The sequence below is a fragment of the Pagrus major genome, chromosome 1 (genome assembly GCF_040436345.1).
Source record: "Pagrus major chromosome 1, Pma_NU_1.0".
NCBI classification, from domain to species: Eukaryota; Metazoa; Chordata; class Actinopteri; order Spariformes; family Sparidae; genus Pagrus; species Pagrus major.
In genome coordinates, this window is record NC_133215.1 from 4,846,392 (window position 1) to 4,872,800 (window position 26,409).

General features: G+C 42.6%; 1 protein-coding gene across 6 annotated transcripts in view; it reads left to right on the forward strand.

Moving 5' to 3' along the window:
• Nucleotides 1–1,934: 1,934 nt before the first annotated feature.
• Nucleotides 1,935–26,409, forward strand: part of LOC140993494 (uncharacterized) — a 28,614-nt gene continuing 4,139 nt past the window's right edge. The window contains exons 1-9 of one of the 6 annotated variants that reach the window (XM_073462968.1): nt 1,935–2,024; nt 2,587–2,762; nt 9,939–10,016; nt 10,120–10,181; nt 10,293–10,409; nt 11,811–12,591; nt 18,474–18,647; nt 19,885–20,074; nt 23,155–23,228. In XM_073462968.1, coding sequence (XP_073319069.1) covers nt 10,173–10,181; nt 10,293–10,409; nt 11,811–12,591; nt 18,474–18,647; nt 19,885–20,074; nt 23,155–23,228 — 1,345 coding nt within the window. In that variant the 5' untranslated portion in view covers nt 1,935–2,024; nt 2,587–2,762; nt 9,939–10,016; nt 10,120–10,172. Of the gene's footprint in view, nt 2,025–2,466; nt 2,763–2,827; nt 3,610–9,938; nt 10,017–10,116; nt 10,182–10,292; nt 10,410–11,810; nt 12,592–18,473; nt 18,648–19,884; nt 20,075–23,154; nt 23,229–26,409 lie in introns of those variants that run through there. The other 5 variants (XM_073462984.1, XM_073462962.1, XM_073462952.1 and 2 more) reach the window with 5 other exon arrangements.

Genomic DNA, 26,409 nt, shown 5'->3' on the forward strand with positions numbered 1-26,409 from the left:
GATCCCCCAAAGGAAAAATTCAATTTGGGGGACCGAACAGTGTGCAAACAATACAAAAAGTGGCGGTGCGAGGTAGGAATTGATAAATAAATGAATAAATAGAATAAAAATATAATCAAATAAATAGACTAAGTAGAATAAATAATAAAATAATAAAAAAATACAAAAAAAATATAATCAAATTAAAAGATTAAGTAGAATAAATAATAATAAAAAATAAATAGAATAAAAATATGATCAAATAAATAGATTAAGTAGAATAAATATAAATAAATAAATATAATTCAAATATAATCAAATAAATAGATTAAGTTAAATAAACAAAAAAATACATCGAATAAAAATATAATAAAATAAATAGATTAAGTAGAATAAATAAAAAATAAAAAAAATAAAAATATAGTCAAATGAATAGATTAGGTAGAGTAGACATGGACAATGAAGTTAAAATGTTTAGTTTCTGTTATACTGGGAGGTGTTTCTGATATTTTGTCCACCCCTTTTTTATGAATGAGAATATATACTGGTCTAAAAGTAAACATTCAGCCCCACAGTGAGTCTTCAGCGGTGAGAGCGGTTGTAAAGCGGTGGTCGGGTTGTAGTTAGCCCGCTGTGGAGGCGGCCTGCCGGGGTCTGCTCCTCCGCTCAGCACGGCGGTGATCCAGCGGGGCTCCGCTCTGAAGATGCCCGGGCCCCTGCTGGGGTCAGCGGGTTCATAGCCCCGCTCCTCCCGGTGTCCTTAAAGACGGGTCGCCTGACCCCGCCCCTCTGACGGCGCTGTGTCGTCACACAAACCATATCCGTTTTCACTGCTTCGGCACGAGTCAAGCTAACGGCAGCCAGCAGGCACCAAGAACCGGAAACACGGTACTTGGCTTTTCACAATAAATGTTACACGGACCGTAAAAAATGGTCAAAACACAATACTGTTTTATGAAAGTTTGGAAATTAAAACATACAATCACATCATAATGTGCAAAAAACAATTTGTTATTATAATTGTTTTTTGTATCCATTATTTATATTGATTATAGTTTTTTAACTTGCTATTATTACTGTATTAAATTGATGCTCTCTATTTGTGCTGTTGTAAAGAAAATCTTACAGCTAAGGGTTATTTGTTAAAGATAAGCTTTTCGGTCATGGTTTTATTTTAATTATTATCTATTTATCGTCCCTTATTCCTTTTACTGCCCATAATCTTTTTATCTGTTCTCAATTCCTTGACGTGATGTCGTCTTCTAATCCTCCTTTATTGCTTTTATTCTTTTATTTATTTCTATTTTTCCTTTCTTTCTTCTTCTCTCTCTTCCTTCTCTGAGATTTTTGCCTGGTTCATCACTTGTATTCCTTTATTCACTTGTAATAACTCATTTTTTACTTATTGCGTTTTTACCTTTTTTTGTTCTGCTGGTAATTTGGTCTTCCTGAGTTTCCTGCTATTATTATCATTATGATTATTATTATTATTATTACGATTATTACTATTTTTACTATCAGAATCATTATTGCCTTTATTGCCAAGTAAGTTAACACATATGAACAACAAACAAAACTAAAAAATACTTAAAAGACATAATAAAAATATGAAAATATAAATAGTGTGACGAATTTTAAAGTAGGTGAAGATTGTCCAGATGTATTCAGTAGTGCAAAAAGTTTGACCTGGACTGTGTAAGGTCGCAGCAGAGATGGATATTGCAATGTATTATTAATAATATAATTATTATATTAATTACATATACTATTTCCATCAAACACACAGCTTTCATTTAAAATGGATTTCTCATCAAAATGTGTAATATTGTCGTCTAATATCAATGTACAACTCAAATTTTTGATTTGCTTCTTCAGACGCTCAACCGCGACCTTTATTTTGAAGGCCCCCCCCGGCCGGAAACCCTGCACGCTAATCTCTCGAGGCTTGACTGGTCGGTGCACGGGATTATTCGTGAACTCAAGTGCCCCCCCGACCCGCCGATCACAACTGTTTTTACAGCTGACACACTTCCCACTTCGATCAGGTCAGTCACTCGCAGCTCGCTTCTTCTTCTCTACCTTTTTACGCACCGTGAAACACACTCAACGACACCGGTACACAACAACAACAACAACAACAACAACAACAGGAACAACATCAACATCAACAACAACAACAAAGAGCACACAGCACACCGAGCCGCGCGGATCCACGCCCTCCATCACTCTCTGCGCGTACAAAAAAAAAAAAAAAGTGGTTTCAACGCGGAGAAAGTGTCCTGTTGTGTTGTTGTGTGAGCCAACATGGAGGAGGAGGAGGTGGAGGCGAGGGTGCAGCTGTGCGCGCCGGTTAAACTTTACTAATAAATGATTTGCTTCTGTGGGGAGATGACTGTTTCTATTCTCCCACCCGCTCATCTCCTAAACGGTAGGCTCCTCTACCAATGGAGGGGAGGGAGAGACATGAGGAGGAGGTGGTGGAGGAGGAGGAGGAGGAGGAGGGGGGTGTTCAACAGTCCTACAACCATATTCTCTGTCCCGTTTATCCGCCATGTAGGCCAGCTCGCTCGCTACTACTGTAAACTAACTTCCTGCATGTGGCTGTAGGTTGAACGGGATCTCCGGGGGGAGCCGGAGCTGAGCTGGTCGTCTCTCCATGCGGGCTCCTCTCCTCTCCGTGGATGGTGCGTAATAATATCATCTGGAGAGGGCCGAGGCCGACATTTTACCCCCGGTCCGGAGGAGCCTTAACTCCGAGGGGACATCCGAGGACACGCGATAAGGTAAAGCACACCTCCTCCGACGCTCGCTCTCCGCCTATAGGGGCAGATTAACGCGTTTTGCATGCGAGTTGAACGACTTGGAAGTTATTCACACATATGAAGAGTGAAGACAGGGACGGATATGAAGGCTTTTAACGGTCTTCTATGATTAAAAAAATGGCTACTTTCACACGGATTTACACACAGGAGCGTGCACGGCGCAGGAGAGCCACACTTCTTCCATGCACCATATTGGAGGATTTACGCGAGCTCCATGTCAACATTTGCAACATATTCACACGTTAAAAGCTGCGTTTTTTTCTCACATTTATGTTTATTACATTATTTTTTTTTGGCACACACTTCCCGTATTGTTGCGCACACGAAGGGAGATTAAACTCCAGCTCCGAGTGTGTGTTTTTTTTTTTTCTTTGCAAACTTTCCAGTTTTATTGTAATAAAAATCTTCTTCTAAGCGACTTGAACTTGTCCGGGCCTGTGCAGTAACGTTACCCACCGAGCGACCAGGCAGCAGCACCTGCAGGTGGACAAACAGCAGCCAAAACTTGTTCTGTGATTTTTTTTTATTTTTTTTTTAATTATCAACTTTAATATTTAACCGAAGTGTGAAGCAGCGTGGACAGAAGCCGACTTCACACCTGGATGCAGGACCACCCCCCCACCCCGGACCTTGTTAGACGTGTAGCCGATCCACATGCTGCAGAAATCGGCCGTATTAACAATTAATATTGGACATCCGGTGGCACTGCCAGCTGCGCCCCATTTTTTTTTTATTGTTGTCTTGCGCTGAAACGATCCCTGTTGTCTCGGCTGGATACTCCGCGACGCGTGGTGGCCCGCTCTTTGTGGTAGGACATTTACGCTTTTATTTTGTGCACGAATAAAAGAATGCATGAATTGTGAATGTGCGGGATGTGAGAAATGGGTGATAAATGTGGGAAGTGCGGGCTCCTCGGCTCGGCCGTGCCATGCGGGACACACTGCTGGCTGCTGGCTTGCCACCATGGCACCTTCTCTTCCCCTCAGCTCTGGCTCTGCTGCGTGTGCTGCTGTTGTTCTCTCCAGCTGTGCGGACACACGGCACCGTCATGCCCCGTCAGTTCTGCTGCTGCACTGATCGGTTCATCCGCACATTGATGTTTTTTTTTTTTTTGCGGGGAGAGCGGGACGCGCACCGGATGGACATGGAGCGAGGCGAGGCGAGGGGCGGCAGACGGGGGGCCACTTTGGCTCTCCATCGTTACGGGAAACGGAGCTCCAAGGACACGGAGAGGAGAGACAGGGGGCGCATCCAGGTCGTTCAGAGTGTTTGCTCTGTATTTCCCCTCTTTGCTGTGATTCAAGTCTCTTTTTTATAATTTAATGAGAGGAGAATTGGAGATATCCCAGGCGAGACGGAGCTTTTGTCCGCCGCCCAGATTTTTGGGAGCTTTAATTTGGCAAATTGGCCTCCCAGACAGCCAGACCGTCTCTCCCCCTCCTGTCTCTCCCGTCTCCTCCTCGCTGTTTTTCGGGCACACTCTCCGCCATCACAGCCTCTTTGTGGACTCCTGCCTAATTTACTTTTTTTCTCATCCACGTTCTCGTCTCTCCGTGCGTAACCTCCATCCATCCGTAGCCGTGCTGTCCTCTAATATACTGAAAGGTTTTTTTTTTTCTTTTCTTGCTGAAGAGGCCTCCAGCTGCTAAAGGTTCATTGTCTGGTCAGACTGCTCATGCTCTATATTTGCCTCATGGTCCTCTGTCACAGTGACTTGCTCTTTCTCTTAGTTTGGCACATGTTTGGATGAAAGGGATTGTGCGTTACTATCAGCTGTGTGTCTGTAATACTTTTATTTTGAAAGTTACTATATATTTAAAAAAACAAAAAACAAGTTTCATTGATACCATGAGGGATAAAAACAGCTCCAAGTATTGAAAGGTTGTTAGAAGCTGCACACACACGTCACAACACTGATATTAAAGTATAATAACTGACTTTTATAGACCTTTAACTGTTTATAGTGATGCCATATGACACAAATACTATAATAAAGACATTTTCTATCACAAATACATTATAATACACTTTGAAGACATAATACAGCTGAAATGATGAGAAATAAATCAGCAGCTGACTGATGAATTCATTGTTTTTAAGCCATTTTTTTCAGCAAAAATGTCAAACAGTTTCTTCAATTATGAAAATTTGCTGCTTTTCTTTAGTCTTACGTGATAATAAACTGAATGTATGTGGATTGTGGACAAAACAAGCGATTTGAAGACGTCACCGTGCACCGTGTAGGAACGCTCGATTGCTTTGTTTGTACCATTTTTTGGAGATTTTGTAACAATAAAGTAATATTCAGTTGCAGACCAAGAACATACGTATGTTACGGCATGATATAAATGTATTTGAATTTCCTGCCCACAACAAGCTGTTGCAAGAACATAGGGTCCTTTTTATACCGAGCGTTTTTTAAGGACGTAAACGGGAAGTTCAAACTCAGACTAGTCGACTCCTCCAAGAAGTTAGAAAACACTCACAGCAGTCAAAATTGAGCACAATTTAATCTATAAGGTTAAAAACTGCCCCAACAAATATTCTCAGGTGCAACAGGTAACAGTGGTGTTAACATTACTGTTTTTACCAGGAAGACATTTCAGTGCAATTTATGTCAATATGTCACTTAAATCTTTACATTAATGAAATACTGACAAGTTTATCCGACTAGTCGACTCATCATGCAGATCCTCCCCTTCCGGTTTCACTCGTGGGACCTTTTTTCAGAAACATTGGACACATAAGACATTTGATTCTGTTTCAGTCGTGCAATAAATTACACCTACGATGTTTGTCAACTTAAAAGATGATTTTGAAAGTCAAGAAAATCGCTGTTGGTTGTAAAGATGGAAAAGTATCCGTTGCTCGGTATTCATCACCAGCACCAAAATGGCCGTCACCTCGGCATCGAAGAAGTATGAAAACAAAGGTGTAAATCACAGTAAATCTGACAACATTGACGGCTGCAGCGCACTAGCTAATGTGCAGGACCGGCTCTACAAGGATTCTGTTTATGGTAAACAAGATAACGTCACCTACACGAATGTCGTAAAACCTGTCTGATTATGTACTTTCACAGTCTTACACTTGATTAGTTTTTATGACAGACATCGTATTGGTTGATTCTTGGCTCGATTCTTGACATATTTCTGGAATAGAGATCCTGTGGCGGTCAGCAGAAGAGCAGGGACTTCACCTCTCTACTGCTGGAAGAGGCCAAAGTTGCTGTGAGACTGAGATGGTGTTTAAATGGCCGTTGCCGATCGGTTTATGTAACAAGGAAAAGTAACTTCTGTCATGAACAGACTGCAACTATATGATCCACAGTCTCACCACACTGAGAATGTTGGCATACGTGTTTGTGTTGTCGCTATGTATTTGCTGTAGTTGTTACATAAGCCGCAGTAGTGTTGGCATCCACTTTGCCTGCGGAGCCTTGTTTACAGAGGTCTAAAAGGATCATTGGCTGGACGTAAAGCCAATGGTTATTGGTTGTTATTGACCCAGAGTGGTTTTGAGGTAAAGCAATTTCCTTTTGTTGCCTTTTCTGTGAACTCTTGTCTGTCGAGATTGTGTTTATGAGCACGGAGACTTTGGACCGAGCCTATGTTGAACCAACACACAATAAATGATCGCTGGATTTGTTATTGTGCGGAGGCACACCTTGGCCCCCTATACGAGCCGGAGCATGAACAAATATAAATAAGAATCTGTGCGCTGTGTCGGGTTTCACTGTGTAAATTTACCTTGTAAAAAAACAGCAAATTCCTAGAAGTGCAGTGTGGTCAGAAAACAGATTAAAGGAAGTATACGTCACTGAGGTGAATGTTTGCGTGTATGAGGATCTTTTTATTATTATTATTATTCTGCGTAGGGAAACAAACTGTCATAATCGGCGCCTGGACAAGCTAAACTGTCGTACAAGCAAGCTACTGACATAAAATGTACATAATCTTAATCCTTATGTCAACTCACGGCACTTTGTATCTCAAATACTCTACTTGCCGGAGCTCCATGACAAAGATGTGTATACCTTGTACTTTTGCGAGGCTTGCTGGGTTTATTACATTTCTTCCACCAGTTTGTTATCTACTTCAAAACACTGCATGTGTCTGATAAGTGTTTGTGTACGCAGCATGTTGGTAGCTGGCTTTGCCCTGTGTGCCAAATACCAGTTTTCCATGTGGCGTGCCAAGGCAGTGTCATAACCGCCCAGCCAATCCTCATTTCCTCATTCTTGTGTGCCTGAGGTCAATCCACAGAGAGCGTATTATGGCATTGTTCTTGAATCAGTGAACCCGGGTCAGTGTGAGCCGCTTTCTCCTGGTTTTTCTACAGGTACTGAACAGTAGGTCTGCATTGTTCCCTCAGTGTGTGTGTGTGTGTGTGTGTGTGTGTGTGTTAGTGTTGCTCGGTGTTTCATCATGTCCCCGTCTGAAAGGAGCTCGGTTTGATCAGTCGTTTGCACTGTGGCCTCCTCGCTAATGGAGAATTGGGAGTTTTGGTTACACAAACATTAACTGACGCAGGCAGGCAGAAAACGATCCCATTGGTCGAGTTTAACCGTATTGGGTGGAGTCGAAGGAGCAGTTTCTTTAGAGGACAAGTTAGCTAAATTAAAAAGGACAAGATGGGCAATATTCTGTGTTTTTTTCCCTTTTGTCAAGTGTTACCATGAAAAGACCCTGAACCAACAGTAGTTGATGGCCAAAGCCAGTTAAATCTCTCTGTGCCATAGAAAAACTGAGACACACTGTTGCAATGGTGACATGATCACACACACACACACACTCAGTAGTTTATTTTGTCTCAGTCCCACACACACACCGTCCTGCTGTCTGAAATGCTCACAAGAGCACGGTGCCTGTACCAACCGAGCGCTGCAGGGAGGACGTATTGTTGTTGGCAAAACCCGGAAGTCAGCGTCGCCCCGGTTCCCCTTGACAAAAAGCCAGTGGAATTTTTTTCCTATTCGATTCTGGATTATTGCAGAAAAATAAGCTCTGTGGCAAAACACAAGTTTCCGACACTTAACAAGATTTTGTTCTGCAGGATAATCTTCACAGATGAACACCACTTCTGTGATTTTGTAAATGCAATCGTCTGAAGTAAATAGCTGACGTTAGGGTATAAATGTTGTCGCATGACTTCCCATCACCGGCACTTTAACTTCCTACTATACTATACACACTTTAGTGTAAATTGATCAATCTACAAGTTGGAAAGATCGAATTGTTCGCAAGATGATGACGTTAAATGTGCCCGACAAGCTCCGTAGTCTCGCTTAGCCACCTGCTAGCAGCTGCCTTTTTTCAACCTTCGCTTCCGTCATGCAATAAATAAAACGGCACAGTCAAGAAGTAGGGAGAACTCGAAAGAGTCTTTTGTACTGTACAACACAGTTATAATGACATATATCATGAAAAAGAAAAAAATGCAAGTTGATTTACTTGGATAATTTATCCTACAAACACTCAAACATCGTCAGCAAATAGATGTACATTTTTTTCTATGCATTCACAGGTATGAGCGATATTGGAAACATTTAATACAATGTTTAAAATGTAATTAAACAAATGTAATGTTATATTTCCAGGATCTGTCATGATGGTGCAAATGGTTTGTTTTTGGCCAAATTGTCGCACATGATTCGTACCTCTGATGATAATTTCTATTTTAACTGTTTTTGGCAACAATAAAAGGTAAACATACAGAACTTTCCAAGCTTTCGGCGTGTTGTAATGGGCTCAGAGCGTTGAGACATATAAAAGTTGACACATGCTAACTAATTTCCGGGTTGTCTTGATGGATAGGAAAGTTACAAAGTCTTGAGAGATGGATAAACACATCGTTGGCATTTGGACTTAACGCAGGGTAATTATTTTATAATAAAAAGATAAAATGGTACCAGGTTTGTTCTATGAAACTGTGTAGCAAAGAAGGAAGGGAAAGTATGAACTTTTCTTTTGGTTCAGTCATGATTGAAGCTAATGCTGCAAAATTCAACTCAGTCACTCAGCTGACCTGGTTAGCTTCCAGTTAGCTGGAGGATTGCTGATGTTTAGCCTCAAGTGTATCGGCTCCCTCCTCTCTTTTCCCCTTTAAATCGACTCCACTACAAAATGTGACATGTTATTCCCCCCATTGAGGTTTAACTTCAATAGTGACATAATGTTTGCCACTGTTTAACTCTTATCTGTTTTTATCTTCGTCCTTATCTTTTCTAAAGTCTCCTCCTCTGTCCGGCTCACTCATTGTTCGTTCATTTCCTCCTGCACAGGTTGTTTAATTTTTAACCAAAATACATCAAAGTTAGTCTTTTTGTCGCAGCTCGTGATAACACATAGTACTGAAATGACAAATGCTGGTTGGTAATTATCCACATATTCATCTACAAATGTTACATGAACACTTTTGCTACACTAGACAGTGAACATTCAACCTTTATCTGGCACATGAAAGCTCCTGCGTTTGCTATTTTAACTGCTGATGCTTGGCAGGTCTTTCTCAGGAAATGATATGTCCTACATTTCTGGAAGCAGCATGTTTTTTTTCATGTTGAATAAATAGATGTATTAATAGAAAAAAGTAGCCAGGGAATGTAAGAAACAATAGTCGGCATGGCTGAACAGACAAAAAAAAAAAGAGCTCAAGCCTCATTAATGTTTAACTTCATAAACACGGGAAACAAGAAAAAACACATCACGGTAAACAAACAAAAGACGACCGACGCTTTCTGTTGAAAGGTTAAAAAAGGTGCATTAATCTAAGGAAGATTTGCAGGTTTGCTTTTTGAAATGACACATTTAAACCTGTATTTAATCTTCTTTACTGCTGTCATCTCTTCTTATTGTGCCCAACCAGACAAACTGAATTCAATGACAGCTGACTCACTCGTGCTGTATCGTATCAAGAAAACAATAAAACTGTGAAACTCTGAATGTCCACACTGTGCTCGCTCTCAAGACTCTCCACAGACACACACTCACATCGTCATACATCTTTATGGTTTGGCTCGATGTGTTTACTTTCACTGCTTTATTGCTATATAATTTGCAGCGTGACCTCCGTTGAACTCGTGTCTGATTTCCCTCCTCGCTGTCCCTCCTTTCCTTTTCTCTTTCCCCTCTCCAGGCTGGGAGGCTGAGAGCTGCAGGGCTGCGACATGTGAAAAGAGCTCCACCCCTTGACCCTCTCAACTCTCAACCTTAGGTAAATGACATCCTCGCCTCCTCTTCCTCTTCCTGCTCTTCTTTTATTTCCGTGTTTCATTTTTGATGTTCAGATCTGAACCCGGTTTTGTTTCCCGCAGCAGAACTCACTTGAACCGACGTTGTGACCGCGACCTGACACCCTCCCGCCTTGGGCATGCCTCAGGTAAAGTAGGAGTGCCGCCGAAAAAACTGCAGTCGTTGTCACCCCGTCACCTCTGAATGATTTCTCACTTTGTGTGTGTGTTTGTGTGTGTGTGTGTTTCCTCCCTTTCAGCCGGGTATGAATGGGATGGAGCCTGCGTTTGGCGAGGCCTACGGAGGACACAGGGGTCTGCTGAGCCCCTACCCTCTGGCCATGTCGCCACAAGGGGGCAGGACCGAGTACGACCAGGTGAGACGACACGCGATGGAGAGAGCCTGAAATTTCACATGGCTGATAGTCGACTTCCGGATGGCTTTGTCTGTCCTAGAAATATTTTGAGTGAAGCAAAGAACGCCCTTCAGTGGTTCGGGGAAATGAGCTCATGCCTTTTTAATAATTATTTTAATTCACCAGCTTGAGAATAGTCTGTGTATTTCACCAAACATGACGGTAAAAGGGATTGAAAATCCAAAATGGTGCCCAGCAGATGTTTTTGCCCCAGACAACCCTGAGCTGGGTCAGAGTACAGTAACACATACAGGAAATCAGTGGCGAATATCCACCTCCTGTTCACTTCTATTCTGTGCAAACGATGGGGGAAATAAAACATTCACAATCGGTGGTGAAGCAAATTTGCATCTTGGCGTCCCGTCGAGTTTAACATTGATGAACTTGAACGGCACAGTTGTCGGCCACAAACAATAGCAAAGGTGTACAGTACGTGTGGTTGGACTACAAACAGCGATTTTTTTTTTATTTGTCTGCATTGTGACCGTGCCGTAATCCACCAGTGGTTGGCTAACTGCATTCACCGGGCATCTTAGGTTTGAATCAGTCTACAAAGGAGGAGTGAATTATTACAACATTATCTGCTTGGATCAAAGTTAATTTATAAATCCTGAGTACGTCACAAAACTGGGGGTTATAATTTTGTCACAGACTTGTTTATGATCATCGATGCAAAAGTGAGTCTAATTTTAGATCACACTTATCAAGACCTTGAATGTGACGGATATTTCAGACAGTAGATGTTTGCCACAGACTCCCCAGACTAAAGTAGGGAAAACAGATTTTTAAAAATTCAGGTGATTCTGTCTTCGCCAGCCTGCTTTTGTAAAGTCGTACTGAGCCACACATTCTTAGCGATGTCTCGATCGTATTTATTTATTTATTTAGTTGTTGTTTTTTTGATAATGAATGTGTAAAAATAAGGTGTTGTTAACACGCCGGATTTTAGCAAGAATGCTAGTTTACACCTGTAGTCCCTAGACAGGTAACAAAAACAGGATCACCAAGTAACCATATGCAGATACAACTGTTAGAGCGTATCAGGTTTCAGACAGAGCTGTCTGTGTCGACAATTAAATTATACATTAAAAGATAATGATGATTTAAAGTAAACAATTTTAAACGCCCTCCTGTGATGAAGAACAAGCTTCTGGAGTGACTGAACTGCTGCCTGGAACGACGAGTTTAATTACAAAACAGCAGGCAAATATTTTATAACTCACCTCCCTCTGTAATATTATATATAATTACGAGCACCTGCTGACACATGATACAGGAGTATCAAGCTGCCCTTGAACGTCTGCATCTATTTTTTTGTTCCTAATCAGTTCGTATTTAATCAAATCTCTATCCTCTCTTTAGAGCGTGCTCCTCATGCTGGGCTCTCCAGCATCGCCAAGGAAACGGCCCTTTGAGTTGCTAAGCGACCTGGTGGACGACGGTGGCTTTGGCGAGGACCTGCACCCCGAGCGCTGGGATGTGTCTGCGCTGGACGAGATGGCTCGCTACACCAAGCTGGGTCTCGGGGTGGGAGGGGAGCTGCTGGCCTGCTCCGAGGAGGCCGTCCTGATGGGCCGCTGGGGGAGGAGCCGGGAGGAGCAGGAGGAGGAAGAGGAAGAGGAGAGGAGGAGGAGGAACAGACACTCGGCACCGCCCGTCACCCAGGAAGTTCAGGCCACCGCCGCAGGGAGGGAGGAGGGGCGTATCTCTGTTGCCACGACAACAGAGAGGGAGTTATGTGTTGCAGGAAGAGCAGCCGGGGGAGGACAAGATGGGGGGATGTCACGGGAGCGTACGGTGGAGGTGTATCAGGTGGCGCAGGAGGAGGAGGTGGTGGCGGCAGCGGCGGCGGCAGGTTTGGCCCTGGAGCACTGCAGCGAGGAGCACAACTACTCCCTGAGCCAGGGAGAGGAGCTTGGGCCGGGGCCCGGTCACAACTCCCAGACAGAGGGGGTGCGGGTGGGGGAGACGCAGCAGGAGGCGCGGGGCAGGGAGGAGAGCCAGGCAAAGACTGAGCTAGATCCGGAGGACGAGGAGCAGGAGGAAGATGAGGACGACGAAGAGGAGGAGGAGGACGGAGAGGAGGGAGCGGAGGAGACTGCGGCGGAGGCTGAACTCTCCAGCTCCTCAGAAACTGAATGTGGTGAGTTGTGCTTTTAAAGTTTGTATCTGTGCTGCGAGGACATCTCAGCTCATCGCGGCGCTGCCAGCAGCCCGTCTGCCCACACGGAAACCATTTGAATCTGTCTCAGGTCCAGACGAGACCTCAGACTTGGTTGGCTGAGCAGAGGCACATTAAATACCAAAGTTGCGGGTGTAATTCCCGGACAGCATACCGCTTCAGTGGCTACAGTTTTTTACTGTTATGAAACCAGCTTTGAGGGATGGAGCCTCTTCATGTATTCAAAAACCATCTGTAACCGCCACGCTGCTCTGTCTTTGTCAGGGGGAGCGGGGGGCTTGTAGTTGAACTTGTTAAATAGGGTATGAAAGTTGGAACACATTGTTAAATGACCGTTACAGTTGAACTGGATTTTTTTAAAGTAGCTTCAAAGGCAACGCAAACACGACTGCAGCGTTCAGCTGGTGTCTCATTACCCAAAATATATTTATTTTCTTGCCTCATTATTTCTTTACACCTCTCAGTCACAGAAGCTGTAGGTAGGTACACAGTAGAACTGAAAACAAATGCCCGATGTGTTAAACCTGCAGCTATTTTCATAAATGATCAATCATTTTAAGCATTTTTTAGTTGTTTTAGCTTCTTAAATGTGAGGATTTGCTGCTTCCCTGCGGCTCATATCACAGTAAGCTGTTTATCTTGGAGGTTTAGACTGTTGGTCAGAATAAAACAAGACGTTTAAAGTCGTCAGCTTGGTTCATATAATTGGACAATTTCAGTATTTTTGCCATTTTATAGACGGACAATTAATCAGTTAAAATAATTTGCAAATTAATTGATAATGAACATAATCAAACACAGTTATTGTCCCGCTGCTGCTGCTGCTTTAATCTTTCACCTCTCTACATACTGTATGTTTACATGCTGCCAAAACACATTTCATTCATACGTTTGGATGGAAAGTAAAATATTGATGATTAATATTAAACAAACATAGACTGATTAATTGACTTACAGTACTTGCTGACTTTATTCCTTCCCAGAGAGACATTTGTTGAGTGCATGTGAACATGTCTGTATATCGTCATTATTTCGTGATACGTCATAATTGTTATAAATATAGAGATATATATCGTATATCATATCACAATATTATTTTAAGGCCTTATCGCCCTGGTGACTGACTACAAACTAGTAATAAAAAAAAAGGATTTACACAAAAGTGAATAATTAATTCAGCCACAATGAGAACCAAACTTTTCAGTGAGTCATGCTGTTACCTCAGACCTCTCCCTCACTCTGCCCACGCTTTGATTCACTCTCACCAAATCACATCCCAGTTTGAAAGATTTTATTTTAAATCTTAAAAACAAGGTTGATGGTAATCCGGATTATTTACACAAAGTCCTTTTAAAAATGTACAGCAACAATTCAAAACAGCAAAACTGCTAAAGAAACAAGCGTTTATTTGGATTTTTGAAGATGAGTTATTAACAGGTCTGGACAGAGTTACAACAAAGACGCTGATTTGACTGATTTCTTTCATTACCGTGACTCTGATCCACAACCTGGGTTTTTTGTTTTTTTGTGATATTTCATGGAAACCTGACTGAATTAAAAACACAGTTCAGCTCGGCTCAACTGTGTTTGGATCATCAAAACTCTTGTTATAACTACAATATACAAGATGCAATATACAGAATAATAAACGATGTATAAAAACCAATGGGAATCAATTCACCAAAGCTGACATATAAAATAAAAACGACTACCTTCCATTGAGGACTTGCTGGGAGTAGTTTGACCTTCTACGATTGCATCCCTGTATCTTTAGACTCAGTAAATCTAAAGTGTGGCTGCTTTCAAAGTGGACAAAAATAAATAAATCCTTCAGTATTTATCTACCAGAATTTAATTCTCGCCATTGTGCACAAGCTGTTTACATAATCATAACCTCTGTGTTTCTAAAATCCTGGCTGTGGCCCAGTGAATGAATGAATGGCTCCTTTTTTTAATGCTTTTTAGTCGTGGAAAATATTTAGACATTTTTAATCTGCGTAAAAAGAAAATCATTTGATTGGTATATGCTTTTTTGCACATTATTTATTTTTTCATACCAGTAAATGCAGAAATCCTTGGAAAAATTCCTGGATCTGCACCCAAAAGAACAGTTATTGCTTGAACCCATACGTACCCATCACTGTGGGCTGATTCTTAAATGGACTTGAGTTACTAGTCTGTGAATACAGTTGTATAAATCCCTCTGTGGCTCTAGAGGACTACAAACTTTTGAAAACCCTGCATTATAATGTTAGAAAGATGGGTTTTTTGCCAGGCATGTAGGGTTTAATAAAAGATGATGTTCAGTTGCATTAAGGGAACTGAAGGATCAAGTGCTTCTGCTGCTTAAAGCTCACACCAAAATCAAAAATACATATTTTTACTCCTGTCTGTAGCATTTTGGAGATATCGGCCACAGCGATGTCCGCCCTCTCTCCAATACAAGGGAACTAGATGGCACTCGGCTTGCGGTGCTCAAAGCAGCAAAAATAATTGTGGAAAAACTGGACAGCAATGTCTTATTTTAGAAATTCTGATCTGGTTACTCCAGATTATCACACAGATGTTGTTGTGAGCAGTTTCATGTAGGAATTTTGTGAACGAAGCATGCCGGTGCTCACGGATGAGAGGCTCGAGCTCGGGACAGCCCCGGGATGTAAAACATTAATGGAAGTCCTCCTCCGCTGTAACATAAGCTAGCCTTGTTAGCTGAGTTAGCTAGCCTCTCATCCATGAGTAGATGCTTCTGCGCGGTGATACAGAAAGTAAAAAAATAGTTCCCACATGAAACTGACCAGGTCATAATTTCTGGAAAGAAATTTTGTTGAGTTGAGTTGAGTATCTTTTGGCGCTTAAAGCACAACAAGCCAGGAGCCGTCTAGTTCCAGTGTACTGGAGAGAAGGCAGCTGATATCTGCAAAAAATTAGCCACTCACAACAAAACAATCTGGATGGATTAATAGCACCACAGGTCAGACGAAAAATATGTATATTTAATGTTGTGGTGAACTGTCTCTTTAACTCACAGAGCTGTAAGTCAGGATATCTCAGCCTCTGCTCCTCTTTTGAGTCTTCAAACTTTATGGGAAAACAAAAATAAATCACTGGAGTTTCCTTTAATTAAATTATGTTTAAGTTACTGTGTGATTCAACACACAGACATAAAACATGGCTTCTTGTCAGAGTTAATACAACATCCATCCGGACATTAAAGCAGCCTCCCTCCACATGAACAAACTGAACTTTGATCTTTACATGAATTTGCTGCTTGCTGTTCGGTCAGACAGCATCAGCTGGAGGGCTTAAATGTCAGGCGGTGACTTCATGTCCAGACCACAGGATACAAAATATAAACATGCATATTAGATAACATACACGTAAACTCACTTGACTTAAGATAAGCATCTTTTTCCCAGGCTCTCTCCGTCTCTGATCGTCCCTGCGTTAGATAAACAAATCTCAGGCGTCTTGTTGCAAGGTAATGGAGAGGTCGCTGGCTCGCTGTCAAAGAGCGGCCTGGCTCACATTTCCACTGTCGCGAGACAACCATTGTCGCCCTCTATTGTTGTGTCAGTGTGTGTGTGTGTGTGTGTGTGTGTGCCCGGTTGAGCTATTCTTACCATTAGCCCAATGGCGATCGCAAAGGGCTGTGTGATGTATGGAAGAAGTATGTCGCAAAGAGATGTGTAGGTCGAGTGAGTTCAGGAGATCAGATCTTTAGGAGCATTGGTGTGTATGTGCATGTGTGTGTTTGTGTGTCTATGTGTATTAAATTATAAAAACCATAAGAGCCGTGGAGCGAAAAGATCGTGTTGAGGGGAGAGTGCAGACAATGGCGCTCTCTGCACACCGGACCAGACGGCATGATGTTACATAAGCCATCTGTGAGTGTGTTAGTGTGTGTGTGAGAAACGGACAGCCCTGGCGAGGACAGGACTTCATGGTTATTAACTTTCAGTTGGATTTTAATCCGGCTACTCTTTCATTATCTGTGGCATGTTTTCTTCTTCTTTTTTTGGGTGGATTTGTAGAAGCGTCTCCTCTCTGCTCCTGCCGGTGGAGCTTTTGCATGTTGTATTATTTATGATACCATTATTCATGGCTCTGCGCGCCCGAGGCTAATCTTGTGTGACGTCTGTGTGCTGGTTGTAGGTGTCTGCCTCTGAAGCAGCATACATGTGCACAGTTCCAGCTGGTGGGGGCTTTGTCATTAGGACATACAGCATGTGGATTAGGGCTCATACCACGCAAACACAAACGTTAATACCTGTCAGTTATGATTAGGGTTCATCTGTCATATTAACTTGAAGTGCATTTCTCTTTCGATTAAATATCTTACACATGGCTGTCAATGTTGTCCACCTCCGTAATGATGGATGGGAATTAGTTTTCTTCATTATATATTAATAAAACAGCCTACAGCCTATTGAATCTTTATTTTGCATCACTGCTTCTCTGTTGCAGGTCCCAAAATTGATCCTGATGCAACATCTGAACCAGATTACATTTAATAATTGTTAACATAAGAATATATTTTGGAATCAATAATGAAGAAATTGCTTGAATTTTGGCAGATTCAGGCAAAAAAATATGGATATTAAAAGCTGTATCCTGTTGGACTGCTGTGATTGCAGCAGATGAAACAAAAAGTTGCACCAGAGTCAGGCGCTCTCTGAGGGAGAGGTTATGAAATGTGTTATCTCAGGTCAATCAGAGTTTAAAACAAACTCTTTGATGGTCAGCAGTTCTCTCACTTACATATATACTGCTGCACACAGATCATTGTGATTCAGTGCAGTGTGCTCCACTGTGAAAATATAAACAGAGGATACGATCAGACCAGAGAAATCGAGCAAAAAGAGAAACTGACATTTGTAAACTTCCTGAAAAGTCACAGGGTTCACTTAGTTTTTGTCACCTTCAATTGTGCCGACACCACAACGAAACATCTCAAACACTATTCGATAGATTTCCATTAACTTGACAGAAACATAGTGGTGGTATCCAAAGGATGAGTTCGGTGTTGATGAACACAGTTCTTAGAGGGTAAATCCTAATGAACTGGATCTCCTGCCACTTCTTCTCACCTTTCCTGACCTGACAAATTAGGGAGGACCGCCACTCGAGTCCTAGGATACTTGGCTGCTATTTTGAAAAGCTAGATAGCCATGAAGTTTATTTTTTGACGATCACAACCATTAGAAGGTAAATCTTAATGGATCTCCTGCCATTCCTTCTCACCTTTACTGACCGTCTGGACAAATTAGGGAGGAGTGCCACTGAAGTCCCAGAATACTTGGCTGTTATTATGAAAAGCCAGATAGCCATGAAGTTTTTTTTTTTTTTGACGATCACAACCATTAGAAGGTAAATCTTAATGGTTTGGATCTCCTGCCATTTCTACTCATTCCTGACTGTGTAGCTAAACGAGGGAGGACTGCCACTGAACACTTTGCTGCTCTCTTTTGTTTTGTTTCCTCTGCTTTCATCCACAGCTATCTTAAATCAGACTTCACATTGTTGACCCACTTTTGCTGAGCATCTAAGAATAGCAAAGTTGTCTACTTTTTATCCACGGAGTAATTGTTTCTTGTGAGAACTGAGATTCATGGGGCAGCTATAGACGTGTAATCTTGTTTCATTAATGTCTTACTCATGTTTTAGATGAGATTAAGGGGAGTTTCCCCTGTTTGTTGTTTGTTGTCTGAATTTATTTTCACATCATGAAATTACAGTCAATCCACAACAAATCTTCCACTTTGTTACTTGATGATAAGCGACACAACTGCAAAGCTTTTTCAAATTCTGAATTCTTTGTGCATGTGTTCATGTTTTTTCATCAGAGGTGGAGGCCGAGCCAGTGAGGCAGCCAGGCGAGCGCCCAGCGAAGCGTCGCTGTTTCTGGGAGTACCGACGAGCTCGAGAGACGGCCACGAAGAAGAAACTGGGCGGAGACGTCCACTGGTCTTTGTCCTGGAGCTCCAGCACTCTACCCAGCACACTGTACCGCAGAGAGGGTGAGAAACAACACAGGACCGACTCGTTCACTATCCTTGTGCTGAAACATTAATGGGTCAGAACACTGTTCCTTTTCGACTGTTGGTCAGACCACGAAGCTCTGTGATTTGGCATCCTGATGAACCATAAAGATAATTGATCGATTAATTGTTAGTTGCAGTCGTCATCGTGCAGAGATGAAGCTGAAAACGATAAAGACCCTCTGAGTTAAAGCCTTTTCACAGCAGGAGTCATTAACACGAACGTTCACGCTGCAGCTGAATGTGTCCCATTTCTTTTCTCTCATGTGACACGAATCGGATCGGGACCCTCAGGCGTGTGCCCTACATACAACTTTTATGTCAAAATCTAAATTTTTCAGCATTTTCCTGATAAGTGAATCTTACGTCAGGCACGACTGGAGCCGAGCAGCAGCCTGTGTTCTTCAGAAGGATGCAGCGCAACACAATGAAACCACAAAGGACGACATTAAAGTTAACATGGTCGCATATTTATATATTTTTGGCTGCTTCTCATGTCACTTCATTGAGATATTAAAAGCTAGGATGCCATTTTGGTTGCTGCTGCATCCGGATGTCTCACTGTACATCCATTTAAAAACATTTCTTGGTGACAGATCGACATTTATAACTATTTTTTTTTTCTTAACGGCTCAAAATGAAGTCTGCGGAACGAAATGGAACCGGTTTCATGTCGAGCTGTGATGAGCTGTGATCGATTAGTTGATTGAAAGAAAACTAGTTGCAATCTATTGTGATAATCAATGAATCGTCTGTCACTTCTCAAGCAGCTTCTAACTTCTTAGATGTGAAGATTTTCTGCTTTCTTTGTCATTTATGACTGTAAATGAAGAGTCTTTGGGTTCTGGACGGAAGAGGCAATTTGAAGACGTCACTTTGGGCTCTGGGAAATTGTGATGAACATTTTTTCACAATTTTTTTGCCATTTTATAGACGAAAGAATTAATTGATTAATCTGGAAAATCAGCTAATTAATCAGTGATGAAAATAATCATTAAATGAAGCTCTGTTCTTGGTGACAGAGCTTTGTTTAGATTTGGCATTTTGATAAGAATTTAAAGACAAAGTTAGGTCGATCTGATAAATGTTTGACTGCACAGCATACTTTGGATTTATGGGCCACACTGGTGGGTTTATGAGTGTCGTAAAGATGAAACCAAAGAGGTTTGAAAGACTTTAACAGGAATTGAATTCCTTCTATTTTCCTTTTGTTCAGGCAAAAAAGGGCGGCGCAAAGCTCGCAAGACCGATGCCAGCGACCTGACACCAAACCCCCAGAAGCTCCACAACATCGGGGAGCAGCTACAGAAGCTCAACGCTGCCATCGACGGCATGGGTCCGGTCAACGACCTCCCCGCCGTGGCCCGAGCCCGGTCCCGTAAAGAGAAGAACAAGCTGGCCTCCAGGTACAAGACTTCCACTTACTGCCCTCCTACATCCTCTGCACCAAGTCAGTGCCCAGGAGACCGTTCTGTATCGATCGGTCAGGCGTGTGCAGGCATTTCTGAGAGGTTTTCAGTGTTTTGTAAATCGTTTGCAGAAAAAGAAAAAAAAAATAGAGAAGAATCCTGCAGGGCTCTGTGGTTTGGTGTGTGCAATCTATAGCCTTGTCAAGATCAGGTTTTCAAACATGTGGTGCATTTCAGTAGTTGACCTTCGAGTGCTGCTTCTGGAGGACATGGAGGGAGAAGAATACGCTGAGAAAAACATCTAATCTAAGTGGAAGTTAAGGCTCGGTTGATTTGACTTGATGGAAAACGCTCTTGATTCCAGAGTGCATTCATTTTTAGTCTGAAGTGTCAGGAAGCATTTGAGCGCTTCGCCAGTGGAACACAGTGTACCACCGCACAGAAGATGACCTTTTTAAAACCCATCCTCCGAGAATACTGTACACAACACAAATGGTTTTAAAAAATGTGGGCCATGAGTGTATTTTTGACTTGATTGTCCCTTTTTTTAATGAGTTTACTTTGGACATGGAATAAATTAAGGGAAGATGGAGGGAAGCAGAGGAAAACAACAGAGGAGATGAGACGGAGGGAAGCAGGATGAAAGGCTGAATAGGAGGAAATCAGGGCAGCATTGAGGAGGCAGACGAAGAGTTAGATGTGGAGGGAGAGGAGGGTCACAGAGAGTTCATCTGTGGAGAGACGGAGGGAGGAGACGACGGAGGAAAGGACATTATTACAGGCTGTTTAAAGAGAAGAGGGACTCTGGGAATATCTTTATTATTCTAAACATACAATATATTAAACACAACACAAACACACCATCAGAGAGAAAAGTTGAGGGTATGTAGGGAGTGCACAGTTAAAGTCAGTGTGTACCTCACTCATCCTGTAATGTGACTGAGTTCATGTGTTCATTTAATATGCAGGAATTTCCTCTGAAGAGACTCTTTTTATAGTGTCATACTTGTGGCTGCCTCAGAACAGATCAGAGTTAGCAGTGGGTTTATCACAGCCGCCTCCAGTCGCTCCCATTCCTTCTCAATCCTGTCAGAAACCACCTGCCCGGGGCGGTGGTACAGGAAACACACTCGACCTAGCTGTGTTGCCTCTCCAGCTCGTCCGGATGCTCAAATACAAGCACAGTTCGTGCTTTTAGCCTCCGACCTAGTGACCAGACTTGTAAGAATGCACCATCATCGTGGAAAATATGATTGTTTACTTGCCTGCCGGGAGTTACGTGAGGTGACTGATACCAGTTTAAGCTGTGTGTGCTCAGGACAGAGTCTGATTCAAGAAGTGTTTAGCTTAGCTTCGCTCAAAGACCCTCAGACCCTGTCCACACATACAGTACGCATGGATACGTATTACTTAAAACAAAGCGTTTGCTGTGCATTTTGGCCTTTTGTACATACGTAAGCAGCATTTTAGGACGCAGACCTGATAAATGTGATTTGGTGCGATTACAGTAAAAATCTCTATATTAGCGTTGTTACACTGTATTAGCGATGTGTATACCTAAACTGGCTAATGCTTGAAATCTTGCATGCAAACACTAAGTTGGAAAAGCTGTTTTTAGAAACATATTTTACAAAATAGATTACGATTGTGCCTTTAGGTTAATTTAAAACCATGAACGCAAACTACTAACTGCGTGTACACAATATTCTGTTGTTTGTCTTCTCGTTGTAGTAAGTGTTTTTCACGACATCATTGAAAATCATTCCTCAGTGATTCCTTGAGATTTAAATAAAAGTATGACGCGGTATGTTTTCGGTCATGAGACAGGAGTTGATGGTGACAGAAGTCCGTTGGCTTATTGTCCGACTGGGAATTGAGAGTGCAAGTCGGCGCTGCGTCACCAAACTTTCAGCTCCAGTGATTTTAAAGTTGCACAAATGAGATCTGCTGGTGTAAACTCTCGTTAAGATGGCGGATAACCATGTTTCCTAAAATGTTGCTGTGCTTCTTTTAAAGTTAATGAATCAAATAGTTAGTCACAGAGCTCCTGACTGACTCATCAAATAGCTGCTGAGTCATTCCTTCCCTGAAGACACAGTTACCTCTCATCACATGATTGGTTGCCAGGTTTGATCTCAAAAACAGGTAAAACCCCAGGTTTGGATATACAGCTCCAAGTGTCTTAGAGACAAACCACAGCCGCCATTTTTCCAAACCCATCCAAACACCAGAAGCTTTTAATTTAGAGAATATGTTTTTCCTACCTTCAGGCAGCCACTGGCTTCTTCTCCTCAGCCAGCATGCCACTTGAATCAGTTTACAGCTGGAGGTGAACCTTCTCGACGAACAGCATTTCTTCCTCTGGGGCTGTTTTTGGCTTTGAATTTGAGAGCAGGAACTCTTTAAGAAAACTTGACTTTGTGTTCAGGGGCTTGTGGGAAGGTAGAGAGTTGAATAAACCTGTGGTACATATTGGAACATCCTCTGTACTTTATCAGTCCCATCCTAGCAATGATTGGGAGCAGCTAAATTGTGGTGTGGTTGTCTGCATCCTCCCCCAAACCAGCAGGGACTGTGGTACAAATTGGAGACTTGGAAGAGTAAAACGTGGCTGAGAGGCAAAATGCAACATTTCAGCTTGCAGAGAAACACCACCGGCCTGCGTGTGCTTTGTTTTCTAAAGTTTCATTCAGCTGACTCACAGCTGCAAGAAAATAAGAGATTCACTGCAAGCTGCAAGAGAATAGTCCCCCTGAGACGCATTAATATTTAACGTGCATTGATTGATTCATTCCTCGCTGCCATTTTTCAACCCCCCAAATAATCTGAAACCAAAAGCGTCCGTTTCACTTCAGAGCCGTGGTGTCAGATGGTTACTGGAGGAGTGGAGGGATGAGGGGAGATAAATCTCCCTCACAGTTTGGAAATACATCCTCCTCTCATCGCTCGCCAGCTGCTCTCAGCGTGAAACTCAGCAGACACGCTAACGGGGTCGCGTGGAGATACGGGAATACTCGGAACAGAGTTTTCTGGTTCCAGAGAATGACGACGCTCTCTTTTTTCCCGTCTGTTTCCAGGGCCTGCCGGCTGAAGAAGAAGGCCCAGCACGAAGCCAACAAGATCAAGCTGTGGGGGCTCAACCAGGAGTATGGTCAGTACTGAGCACAAAGCATACACACAGCCATACAAAGTCCTAATGTAATGATGAACATGTTGAAACTCCTGCTGACGGATGACATTCCTATTTCTTTTATTGGTTAATTGGATAAACTCAGAAAACAAAGTTGTGTTTGTTTTTTCGTTACAAGTTGGAGGTTTTCAGTGTTTTTCTTGACGGTGGTGAGGTTTATGATTCAGAGTCATCACCCTGAAGGGAAATAAGGTTAGCCATGAGAGAACAGATGCAGGTCAGAGACTAGGACCTCAATGTACACAGCCCCGACCCCCTCAAATCTCATCAAGGCCCAACAGTAAGGATTCCTCGGGGGAGGAATCCTTACTGTTGAGTAAGTCATTGAGTAAGTCATAAAAAAGATCTTTTTTTCTCCTGCTGATGATGGAAGTAGCTCCGGAGTGAGACATCTCACTATCTCTCTCATCTCTGTTGAGAGTCGCACATGTGCAGCACCCATCAGACACTCGATAGAAAATGGTGGCAGGTAAAGCAAACGTTTTAATTATCCTGGAAACGGGAGTTTAGTTGGATGGTGTTGAGGGATGTGGGCAAAACTCAAAATATGTGTTGCTCAGTCTGCTGCAAGTTTGGAAGCAAGATGGATCAGATGAAACATCAGAATTAGATAAAGTCTTTGTTGTTATTTGATAACCGCTGATAAATGAAAGAAAATGGTATAGGGTCAACTGAAAAATTTATTTCGGGCACATTTCTGGCCGACTTGCCTGATCAGACAAAAACATCAGCACAAACCCAAACCACCTGACCTTTATCTTTGTTCAGTGTATTAATTATTTCTTCATGAAGCATTTAAACTGATGTCAAAGCCGGCTGTTTTATCAGGAAGCTGGACTTTGGTTCTTTTAACTAACTTCAGCTCGACTCGGTTGCGTCCAGCAGGTGATAATCAAACAAAGTGTGGCTGCTGCAGAGCTGCTTGTGTCTCTGCTGGTTCAGTAGAAGTGTTTTATTAACTAGATGAAAATGTGATTGAGCTGTTTGTCTCTCCTTGATCTTTAACTTTAAGAGGTTTTTTCTTTCTGATCGAGTTTCACCATCATTTCCTGCACTGAGTCACACACATCCTGATGCTTTGTCTCATCGTCGGTGTAGTTACTTGATAAATATTTGAAGTTTGCTGTATGACGCAGCATTTCTGCTCTTTCCCCTTTAGGTTACTGTCATTTTCGTGTGTTTATATTTCTTCTGACAGCAGGAATGCTGCTCTTTGATTTCAGATAACACGACGTGCCTCCAATATAGAAATAAAAGAACGGGCTCTGTAGGAAGAGAGCACCCGTTTTTTTACTTACTGTGTGAATTTGTCTAAATTTTACAATTAAGCTCGTGTTCAGCTGTGGACATGTGACTTAATCCTGTACTATGCTCCTTTTACATTAGACAACAAACCCACTAACACCTGTCTGGTACGATCAGCCTTCATTATCAGGCCAAATGACTCTGCAGTAGTCAAAGTAGGAGTGTAAATCGGATCGTACCTCCGATCAACGTGACATCCGGGTGGACACACTAATTTTTGCCCCTTTTTCCGTTGCGATGCCGTAGTAGAAGTAAAAGATATTTATTGTTCCCTCACCAGAAGAAACACAGAAAGACTTGTCTACTGTTTAGCCTGTTCACGCTCATTTTGGTGTAAAAGTGACTTAATTACCCTTTAAGTTTATGTCGTGTCGTGTAGCTGTATTAATGACTTCTTCAGTGAAGGAAACTAAGTTGACTTTAACGTTTAACTGAGATTTATTTCACACACAGCAGCAGTTAAAAAATCATTGACGGCTCATTTCCACTGCGGTCCTTCTCCAACGTACAGCAGAAAAAAACCAAACCACACCGTGAAGTGGTGCAGCTGACATAAAAGAAATCAAATGCAGATGAAGCTACAAATGACTGAGAAAACATCTTCTTCAAGGCCGCTTTGAAGACGCCACCGTTTCTAGAAATCAGGTTACTGCAGAGCGCCGATGATAACAAGATCACCGAGGAGCGTGTAAACAGTCTGATCGAGGAAAAAACCCGAGAAGGGTGACTTCACCTCCTCCCCGATAATCAACACCTCTCCTCTGCCAGATCTGTCAGCCCGCTCCTGCCTCCTCCTCCTCCTCCTCCTCCTCCTCGTCTGGTTGGCTTCGACTTCTTTGAATTCAACCCCCGTGCAGCGTCCAACTTCCTTTGTCCCTTTTTTTTCCTCCCATTTTTTTACATTCCAGTCATTCCTGATCCCGAAACCGGCATTTCATTGCAAAGGCTTTAGTTGTGGCTCCCGCAAATTTTTTGTTCGAGTGGCAGGAAGCCAAAACACACAGGGCTTAACCTCACACATCGCCTCGCTTCCTCCTCTGCCTCCTCTCCCTCCTTTTCTCTTTTTTGTTTAAATTCTCTCATTCACCCACTTTCTCCGTCCTCTCTCTCTCTCTCTCTCTCTCTCTCTCCTTCACTGTCAGTAGCAGCTATACAAAATACACTTTACAGACTTGAGCAGCAGATTCAACAGAAAACTTCAAAAAAAGCAGGACTTTGGAGCCGTGCCAGTGCCGGGAAGCCTCCTGACTTCAGTTACAGTGTGTGTGTCTGTGTGTGTGTGTTTGTGTGTGTGTGTGTGTGTGTGTGTGTGTGTGTGTGTGTGTGTGTGTGTGTGTGTGACAGAGATACAGAAAATAAAAAATAGTAAAAAATGTAGTGCATCACTTCAGACCCACCGTGGTCCTTCGCCCACACACACACTCCCCGCTGAGACGAGCGCCGGACTAAAGAGGAATCAGATCCATGAGAGAATAATACACACTGACAGGAGGGGTGTCATGGCGCCATCGGGTCACATGACCCCCACGGTGGGTGGGGGAGGGGGGAGGAGCCAGAAATCACAGAAGGTGCTGATGATTCACACCATCAGCAGCAGCAGCAGAGATGAGCCTCCAGCAAATCCTGTTTCTGGAGTGAGAATAGACAGCTGATCTGGCACTACCGTACAGTAGCTGCCACGTTAGAAAATATCCCGTAAGAAGTGTTTATCAAACGTTGTGTGCTCCACATCTCAGCCCCTTAAAATGCACAATGTTAATATTTTTTTAGTATCGATTTAAAATATGAAACGACTACTAGAAAATGTCCAGCTTCCAAGAGCCGAAGGTCACGTCAG